Below are 10228 nucleotides of genomic sequence, written 5' to 3' on the forward strand. Positions count from 1 at the left end.
GGAAAGATTATAAATGTAATAGTTTGGATAGTTTATCATCAATGAAGTTTTAACCTGCATAAAGGCTGAATAAAATAAAAAGACCAAAAGCAATGAGACAAAAAAGAAGCAAGATGAGATTGAGTGAAAACTGAAGCTTTTCATCGCTGGATGGATCTGAGCGCTTTAACACGTTTAAAAAAAAGGTCGAAATGTGATTCTGCTTGACAGGCAGTTACGCTAGCGAACAAAGAAGGGGCATGCTTACATCTGGCAGAAGTTATAGATTGGCTACGCTACAACAAAAAAATAAATCATACGAAGACAAAAAGATTCACCACTGATCCATATTGTATCTGCTTCCCTCAAATGAGGCAAGCATTGTTTACTTAGGTCTAATAATGGCAAAAACAACTCGCCACTAGCCCAACATTTTTCACAGACTGTCCATCATTAATAACGCAGTTCTTTTGGGGTGTTAAAATTGCTCTGTAAACCAGACGGAAAGTTTGGAAACAGTTTATGCTTATGCGTCTGACGTACAGTGAGCTGTGTTTTCAACCACATATGTTTGAGGTCATGTGCATTCTACTGTTAAGCTTGAGAAGGTGTAATCTTCAAATATAACACAATTTAGTTCTCTTTTCTGCCCGCAAATACACGTCACGTTGGTAATAGGAAGTGACACAGTCCATTTTAGATCCAGATACTGTATGTACGTAGATACTTGTGTAATTTGACCATGCAGAGGTTGTGGGACTGGGATTCAGGATTAGTCTCTGAGAAACTACAGAGGTATTTGGATCTGACGGATTTTGAGGGCTGATCAGTTGGCCTAACACAAGGGCTTTCAACCTTTTTCAGACCAAGGACCCTTTAGAGTTGTTTTTTAGGCCTAGCCTCTAATATTCTTATACTACCATATGAATGTATCTACATCCTATTTACATTATTTACATTACTGTATATACTGTACTTGTACATTAGGACTACATTCTAATGTTACTGAATGCATTTAACGGTAGGGAGACAATGAAATATTTACATTAATTTTAATTTCTCAAACTTATTTGTAAAACATATTTTCATAATTTTTTACAAAGTTTAGATGAATATCAAACTATACTGTAGTTGGTCTAACACAAAACTGACTTTGGAGTTGAGCTTCATGAAATGCTGAAAGTGTTAAATAGTTTTGGATATTATGCAAATAGAACACCTTCACATTGGAGTGGATTTCAGCTTTTAAGAGGAAAAAAAGGAAGCACGACTAATGTGTCTGTGTAGATGCACGTGGTTTTGAGAAGTATGATGGGTGAGAAACATATTGTTTCTTTTGTATCGGCAGCACAGACTTTAGACCTATCTGAGTCCAGGAGCAATTCTTAAAAAAAAGAAGAGGAACACTGCCTTACTCTGTTCTAAAACCCTCTTCAGTTCTTCTCGACTGACCGGTGGATTTTTATTTGTGAATTGTCTAAATACTAAATTCAATAAAGGCAAACGTGTTTTCAGCAACACGTTTCTCTCTCTCTATAAACGTTTCTCTCTATAAAATGGTGATCAGATACAAACAAAGTATCTGTGGTTAGTTGGCCCTAAACCTGTTACTGTTCTGCAGTCCTTTACTGACACCTACTGATGAAAGTTTTAGGCTTTTATTGGCAAACAACACTAGGCTACACAAAATATTATGTGAAAATGTTTGCCCAAGTTGTTAGATAATACCACACTAAATAATTTGTATTAATATAACAGTACATTTCCAGACACATAATGATTTACCATGACTGAAAAAAACAAACAAACCTTTTATAGTGAATGTAAACTCACAAGTACAACCTCAATTCCAGAAATGTTGGGATGTTTTTTAAATTTGAATAAAATGAAAACTAAAAGAATTTCAAATCACATGAGCCATTATTTTATTCACAATATAACATAAATAACATAACAAAGGTTTAAACTGAGAAATTTTACAATTATTATGCACAAAATGAGCTCATTTCAAATTTGATGCCTGCTACAGGTCTCAAAATATTTGGCACGGGGGCAACAAAGGGCTGAAAAAGCAAGAAATTTGGGAAAGATTCAGCTGGGAGAACATCTAGCAACTAATTAAGTTAATTGACATCAGGATTGAGTGAGCTGAAAGCTGTCCGCCATTGTGTCGACTGTGTAGGGGAAGACAAGATGTCTCCGATTAAGCGATTGAGGCGTTTTGTTGTTGGATGTAATAATGAATATAGCAGTTGTCGTTTACTGCCTACATCTGAGCCACTGAAGATGCAGAGGATTGATGCTACTTTCGTTTTAAAGGGAATGCACTGATCCTGATCTACATAAATGTGCCTATGTTTTGTTCATTTAATGCTGAGCTTGAGAGGCCTGAAAAGAGGAAGCTGTGAATCCATGTTTTCAGTGAATTAGAAAGAAAAGTACTCTGAACATTTTCACATGAGTGACAAAGCAGCAATAAGCAAAATGAAAAGAAGGAACTAAAAACTACTCTCATGCAGTATTGATACTCAGAAATGGGTCTATCTGAATGGCTTTATGAGGAATATGACGTCTATGTGAAGCTGCTCAGACGTTATTCTAAACACAACAGCTCTGAGATCTTCAAGCTCTACAACGTCTACAGATTATTTCTGTCATTGTGAAGAAACATCTTGAAGAATGAGAAGCCTGATGATCTTCTGCTCTGAGCAGATGACTTCAGAACATGAGGGCTTTTATTTAGAATCAAGACAAAATATGTTGTTTTTTCAGTCAATTTTATGGCAGGTTTAGTTTCATTTGTTGCAATTACACAGGTTTGGCTAATGTTGGTTTTACACACATTCTCTCCTAAAACTATATATATATATATATATTCATCTTACCAACAGCTGTTAATCATACAGTTCCCGGGAGTTGTTACTTTCATTTTATTGACTTCCCAATTCCAGACAAAAAATTGTCAGTGCTGTTTCACATTGCCCTCTCCCAGCCATTGTGTAAGTTTGTTATAAGTTTGATCCTTTATAGCTGAATTATAGAAGATGATTTTGTGCATGCCGGCTCTTTAAAGAAACATTTTGAATGTGAACTTTTCCCCCTTAGGGTTACAACACCTAAAACTGAATTTTGTGTGAATCCAGATGAATCCTTGATCTGTAGGCTTTTAACACTTGACTGTTTTTTAATCATGGCGGCATAATCTAAGGTTATTTTGTGGCATGATTCGCACTGTTCATACCTGCAGGGGTAGTTCTTTTAACTGAACTTCTTAAATTTCAAGCTCTCTGCAGAATTTATACAATCGTTATACTCAGAAATGGATTTACAAGAATGTTGTTTGGTGAAAAATCTGTATATAATAAGGTGTCCGTACATTATTTTGGACACATCAGTGTGATGCCAAGTATATAGCTACACAATTGTGTTTTGTTTTTGTTTTTTTCATGGGTATGGCTCTCAGTTAACAGTCTAGAAGGGTTTTATTTGTGTTTCAGTTGTGAAATGCTGACTGTGTAGGGACTTTTGTATGGACAATACAAAGGTTAGTTTATTTTGGCATGATCATATAGAATGAAAATAAATGAGTGATTTAATGCACCAGCTTTGTACCACAAGAGGAGCTGTGACAGAGCGGACGTGATTCTCCTGCTTCTTCATTTTTTCCTATTAGGCTTACAGGTAAAATTCGGAAATTAAAAAATAAACTATTTAAAATAGAATGATACTTTGTGCATTTTTTGGTATCAAAACACAGCAGCAGTTTACATCAGGAAGTACTGTCAGTACACTATTATAACATTTAGACTATCTTGTTCATGAAAAATCACTTATTCTGATGGCACTGATGCATTCATTGATATAAATATGTACTTTTGAGAGATGAACTAAGGATTTTGAGCAACCCATTGTCTGATGCTGCTTGTATGAATTGTCTGGAGAAATGCACTTGCTTGTTTGCAAATGTTAAGGATGAATTGAGAAATTTACTAAAGTGACTGAGGAAGACTGTTAAGCATTCAAATATAAACTAAAAAAAGGCAATGTGAATGTAATGACATGTAAAGGCAATAAAATTTGATTATTTTTGATACTGATGATTCTATATTAGACTGATTGGGATAAAAAGGCACACTGAAATAAATGAAATGAAAATGTTAAGTACTATTTTATTAATGCTTTTGAAACTTTGTAACCTTTTGATTCATTACGTCAGTGTGAAGAAACATCTTGAAGAATGAGAAGCCTGCTGTCTGTGCTGTTCCTGGTGATCTTCTGCTCTGAGCAGATGACTTCAAGAGGTGAGGGCTCTTTTCTATTTTGAATTAAGACAAAATGTATTGTTTTCAGAATATTTATGTTAGTTTTCATTTGGTCTCATTTGTTGCATTTGGTGATTTAAAATATTTATATAACATCTTATAATCTTCTTGAAACGTTTTTCTTATGATTTGTTTGCATGAATACAGATTTTTGATATTTTGCATATCTTCATATTTCAGCTACTGAAGCTGTTGATGAGGCCAAATCAGTCTGCTGTGTAGAGTTCAGTAATGTGAAGATTCCTGTGAATCGGGTGGTGTCTTACTACTGGACCAGACGCAGCTGTCCCAGACGGGCTATTGTGTGAGTATCATCAACATTATCTCATTTTCAAACTGTAAAATTCAATTTGTATGAGACACTTCATTAAAAAACTTTGATCTAAATCTTATTTTTTGTGTCTTTCCCATCAGATTTAAGACAATTGCAGGGAAAGAGTTCTGTTTTGATCCAGAGACCCACTGGGTGAGCCACCATGTTGCTAAAGTGGACCGCAGAACAACAGTCTAAAAGAAGTTACACTGTTTCTCTTTGAACTGTGCATTTCATATTGTATATTCAAACCTTGTGTTATTTCCAATGTGTATATAAAATAGTTTATTTACAGAATAATTTATGTGATTGGTTCAGTTGTTTTAATAAAATATCAGTGATAAAATTATCATAATGTAGTAATGTTTTTATTCTCTTTTGTGTCTGTTTCTCACATAAAAGCAAATACAGTTCCAATCAAAATTCATTTAAATTGGCCCACTATACAGTAGAGCCACAATGTCTTTTAAAAATTGTGTATTTGAGAAGCTGTAGAAGGTTGTTAGAGGTAAGGCTTATAATCTTCTTGAATACGGATTTTTTATATTTTGCATATCTTCATATTTCAGCTACTGAAGCTGTTTATGAGGCCCAATCAGTCTGCTGTGTAGAGTTCAGTAATGTGATGATTCCTGTGAAGCTGGTGGTGTCTTACTACTGGACCAGCAGCACCTGTCCCAGACGAGCTATTGTGTGAGTATCATCAAAACTATCAAACTGTATCTTTATAAGACACTCCATTAAAAAAAAGAAAAGAAAAAAAAAACTTTGACCTAAATCTTATTTTTCTTTCCCATCAGGTTTAAGATAAATACAGGGAGATAGTTCTGTGTAGATCCAGAGACCCACTGGGTGAGCAGTCATGTTGCTAAAGTGGACAAAAGAACCACAGTCTAAAAGAATATTTTCATATTGTATATTCAACCTTTGTGTTATTTCCAATGTGTATAAAGTATTTTAATTTTACAGAACAATTTATGTGATTGGGTTTAGCTGTTTTAATAGAATATTTATCAATGAAAAAATTATCATAATATAGTAATGTTTTATTCTCTATTCCATACAGGTATATAAAATGTTATTAAAGTGTGTGTGTGCGCATGCTTATGTGGTTTATGAGGACATACATTTGCATAATGGGTATGACATAGGAATTAAATTGTGAAGGTGATTTATGAGGATATTTTCTGTGTCCCCGTAATTCAAAAGGCATAAAAATAGACTAAATGGTATTTTGTTTTGGGTTTTTTTAAATAAAAAAGCACAATGTTTTCTATGAGGGTTAGGTTTAGGTGTAGGGTCATAGAAAATACAGTTTGTACAGTATAAAAAAACGTTACACCTATGGAGAGTCCCCGTAAACCATAAAAAAACTGTGCGTGTGTGTTGTGTGTGAGAGTTATCATGAAGAAACAAAGTATTTGTTTTACATATCTCAGACTGTCAGTCTAAAAGTCTGAAAACCCTTTGCAGAAAAAGGATGTGGAAAAGAAAGAGCTAAAAACAGCTCTGATTCTACAATGTTGATACTCAGAAATGGGTTTACATGAATGTCTTTATGAGGAATATGTCTCTGACTATGTATATAAGAAGGTGTTCAGACATTATTCTGGACACATCAGCTCTGAGATCTTCAAGCTCTAGAACTTCTACAGATTCTTTCTGTGATTGTGAAGAAACATCTTGAAGAATGAGAAGCCTGCTGTCTGTGCTGTTCCTGGTGATCTTCTGCTCTGAGCAGATGACTTCAAGAGGTGAGGGCTCTTCCATTTTTATTTTTGAATGAAGACCAAATGTATTGCATTTGTTGCAGCTGGTGATTTAAAATGTGGAAACATGATCAAACTGAAAACTTGTCTTATTTCTCCATATTTCAGCTACCATTGCAATTGATTTAGCAAACTCAAAGTGCTGTGGAGAGCTCTCTAAGATGAAGATTCCTGTGAAGCTGGTGGCGTCTTACTACTGGACCAGCAGCAGCTGTGCCAGACGAGCTATTGTGTGAGTATCATCAACATAGTCTCATTTTCAAACTGCAAAGTCAATCTGAATGAGATACTCCATTAAACAAACTTTGATCTAAATCTTATTTTGTGTCTTTCGCAGGTTTAAGACAATTGCAAGGAGAGAGTTCTGTATTGATCCAGACACCTCCTGGGTGAGCGGCCATATTAATAAAGTGGACAAAAGAACAACAACTGCTACAAAAGCACTAACTCAGAGTCTCAGAGTCTAAAAGAAGCTACACTGTTTCTATTTAACGTGCATTTCATATTGTATATTTAAACCTTGTGCTATTTCCAATGTGTATATAAAATATTTTATTTACAGAATAATTTATGTGATTGGGTTCAGTTGTTTTAATAAAATATCAATGATACAATAATCATAATGTAGTAATGTTTTTATTCTCTATTGTATACAGGTATAATAAATGTTATTCACATGTGTGTATCATGAAGAAACAAAGCATTTGTTTTAAATATTCAGGTCAGGCTATACTCTAAATAAGACTAACAACAAATCTGTTCTTAGCAATACATTTCCCTTCTCATGTAAACACTAAAACACTATATACCTTTTTTCCAGTCTATGCTTCACACTAGTCTTTAGGAATCATTTAGAAATGAGGTCAAATTAAAGCTATTTTTTGAGAAAACTAAAGTGTTTTTGACCTTGGATGCATGTAAACCTGTTTTAGGAGACTCACAAAAAATATTAGCAACCTTAAAAATGGCATAATAGGGGCACTTTAAGGATGATTTGAGAAGTAACTGAGAACAACTGTAATATGTGAAATATAGGTGTTGAATAGTTGAATTGAATAATACTGAAATACTTCACACCAAAACTATTAAGCATTCAATTGTAATTTAAAGAAGGCAATGTGAATGTAATAAAGTGTAGAGGAAATAGAATTTGAATAATTTTGATAACATTAATAACATGATCCTAAATGATTGATTGGGACAAAAAGGAATACTGAAATAAACTAAATGAAAATGTTAATGGACTATTATATTCATGCTTTTGTAACTTCGTAACCGAAAGCTTGAAGCTCTGTGGAATTTCTTGTGTCATTGTTCATTGAAGGATGAGAAGCCTGATGTCTGTGCTGTTTCTGGTGCTCTTCTGCTCTGTGCAGATGACCTTAAGTGGTGATGGCTCTTTTTGTTAAATAAAGACTTATTTTCAGATTATTTAGGTAGGTCTTAGTTTTTCTTGTTGGAATTTAGTGTTGCACTTGGTGATTTGAAAATGTAGATAGATACCAATATTCTCAAAAACCTTGGTCTTTTTTTGCATGAACAAACAGATTCATGAGATTTTTCTAATTTGGGATATTTCCGTTTTAGTACTTGATGTGGCACAATCAAAGTGCTGTGGAGAGATCTCTAATGTAAAGATTCCTCCGAAACAGGTGACATCTTACTACTGGACCAGTATCATCTGTCCCAGACACTAACTGAAAATGAGCAACCCTTTTCCTGTCGTTATATTTGCATATTTTAATTCTGTGAATCAGTTTAACTGGTGGCTGAATTATTCCAACTTCTCTATCAGACCACAAGTGTCACTAGAGACAAGAAGTGGTTTTGCTTTCTTAGAGCAGGGGTTCTCAGTCCTGTTTTAGGTGGTTCAACTTGAGTTTAGTGCTTTAATTAAACAAACCTAAACAAGTTAGTCAAGGTCTTTGGGTTTATATGTGAGTAAGGGGTCAAGGTTAAGCACCTGATATTTGGTGACAGCACAATTCAGATTTCATCATTAAAATCTTCAGATTTAGTTCATTTATTGCTGAGCTTGACAGGTCTGAAAAAGAGGAAGCTGTGTGTTGTTTTCCTGAAGCATATTTTCAGTGAATCTGAAAGAGAAGCATTTGCCACATTTTCACATGAGCAACAAAGCAGAAAACGGATGAGGAATAGAAAAAGCTAAAAACAATGTTGATACTCAGAAATGGATTTACACGAATGTCTTTATGAGGAATATGTCTCTGACTATGTATATAAGAAGGTGTTCAGACATTATTCTGGACACATCAGCTCTGAGATCTTCAAGCTCTAGAACTTCTACAGATTCTTTCTGTGATTGTGAAGAAACATCTTGAAGAATGAGAAGCCTGCTGTCTGTGCTGTTCCTGGTGATCTTCTGCTCTGAGCAGATGACTTCAAGCGGTGAGGGCTCTTTTCTATTTTGAATTAAGACAAAAACTATTGTTTTCAGAATATTTATGGAAGTTTTAGTTTCATTTGTTGCATTTGGTGATTTAAAAATATTGATATAACATCTTATAATCTTCTTGAAAACTTTTTTCTTAAGGTTTTTGTTTTGCATGAATACAGATTTTTGATATTTTGCATATCTTCATATTTCAGCGAATGAAGCTGTTAATGCGGCCAAATCAGTCTGCTGTGGAGAGTTCAGTGATGTGAAGATTCCTGTGAAGATGGTGGTGTCTTACTACTGGACCAGCAGCACCTGTCCCAAACGGGCTATTGTGTGAGTATCATCAACATTATCTAATTTTCAAATTGTAAAATTCAATTTGTATGAGACACTTCATTAAAAAACTTTGATCTAAATCTTATTTTTGTGTCTTTCCCATCAGATTTAAGACACAAGCAGGGAGAGAGTACTGCATTGACCCAGAGACCCCCTGGGTGAGCCACCATGTTGCTAAAGTGGACCGCAGAACAACAGTCTAAAAGAAGCTACACTGTTTCTCTTTGAACTGTGCATTTCATATTGTATATTCAAACCTTGTGTTATTTCCAATGTGTATATAAAATAGTTTATTTACAGAATAATTTATGTGATTGGTTCAGTTGTTTTAATAAAATATCAGTGATAAAATTATCATAATGTAGTAATGTTTTTATTCTCTTTTGCATTTTACATTTTATTAAAATGTTTATCATCATGAAACAAAGCATCTGTTTAAATATCTCAGTCAGTATTATAGATAATACAGTATTAAAGTAGATGATAAATGATGATAAAACCATGCTAAAAATTCTTGCTTTTTTCTGCTGATGTCACAAACTGCCGGATTTAAACAGGTTTTGCGCCTTCACAGAAAGACACTCATTATCACACAAAGGTGCTCAGACAACATTTTCAAGCTCATAATTTGTTTCTTTTATTTTATTGATATCCAAATCACAGTCAGAGAAGTAGCAAACTGGAAATCGAATGGCCTTTTCAAGCAACTATGCTTCATTATTTTATAGGCCTATAAGAGACCCAAACCACAGAGTAACTAGATATAAGTTTAAACTGCAAATATGCACTAATGTCAACATATGAATATGAAAAGCGGTCTTCTATTGGTAACTGGTAATGTTAATGGTCATCTTTTCAAGGCTGTAAAAAGCTCTACTGCTGTTTCTGTTTCACTGTTTGCAAGGTTTTGTGTCTGTTTCTCACATAAAAGCAAATACAGTTCCAATCAAAATTCATTTAAATTGGCCCACTATACAGTAGAGCCACAATGTCTTTTAAAAATTGGGTATTTGAGAAGCTGTAGAAGGTTGTTGGAGGTATTTGTGTGGTAATATTAGTGTCATTTCTCAAAGTAGAATATCCATATAGTCTATTCAGAGTAGTTCTT

The 10228-nt window shown here is 34.2% G+C and overlaps 1 protein-coding gene across 3 annotated transcripts; it reads left to right on the forward strand.

Moving 5' to 3' along the window:
- The first annotated feature begins 3528 nt into the window (after positions 1-3528).
- LOC306867075 (monocyte chemotactic protein 1B-like) lies at positions 3529-9475 on the forward strand. Of its 3 annotated transcripts, XM_079412558.1 has the most exons (8): positions 3529-3660; positions 4196-4280; positions 4482-4605; positions 4716-4767; positions 5184-5307; positions 5415-6368; positions 6492-6615; positions 6721-6995. In XM_079412558.1, exons 6-8 carry the CDS (start codon positions 6305-6307, stop codon positions 6848-6850), a joined length of 318 nt encoding a protein of 105 aa, XP_079268684.1. In that variant the 5' UTR covers positions 3529-3660; positions 4196-4280; positions 4482-4605; positions 4716-4767; positions 5184-5307; positions 5415-6304; the 3' UTR covers positions 6851-6995. The 3 variants fall into 3 exon arrangements, with proteins under 3 accessions (XP_079268684.1, XP_079268686.1, XP_079268685.1); XM_079412560.1 differs by lacking the exons at positions 5415-6368; positions 6492-6615; positions 6721-6995 and adding an exon at positions 9227-9468; XM_079412559.1 differs by lacking the exons at positions 3529-3660; positions 4196-4280; positions 4482-4605; ... (3 more) ...; positions 6492-6615; positions 6721-6995 and adding exons at positions 8651-8792; positions 8994-9117; positions 9227-9475.
- Positions 9476-10228: the final 753 nt, after the last annotated feature.

The sequence above is a fragment of the Barbus barbus genome, assembly GCF_936440315.1.
Source record: "Barbus barbus genome assembly, chromosome: 48".
Classification (NCBI taxonomy): Eukaryota; Metazoa; Chordata; class Actinopteri; order Cypriniformes; family Cyprinidae; genus Barbus; species Barbus barbus.

What these genes read in the sequence shown, in the direction of transcription:
- LOC306867075 (XM_079412558.1), top strand. Translation starts at nt 6,305, where the DNA reads ATGAGAAGCCTGCTGTCTGTGCTGTTCCTGGTGATCTTCTGCTCTGAG. An exon ending in TGAGCAGATGACTTCAAGAG is followed by an intron (nt 6,369 to 6,491) that starts GTGAGGGCTCTT and finishes TCCATATTTCAG; the next exon opens with CTACCATTGCAATTGATTTA. An exon ending in TGTGCCAGACGAGCTATTGT is followed by an intron (nt 6,616 to 6,720) that starts GTGAGTATCATC and finishes TGTCTTTCGCAG; the next exon opens with GTTTAAGACAATTGCAAGGA.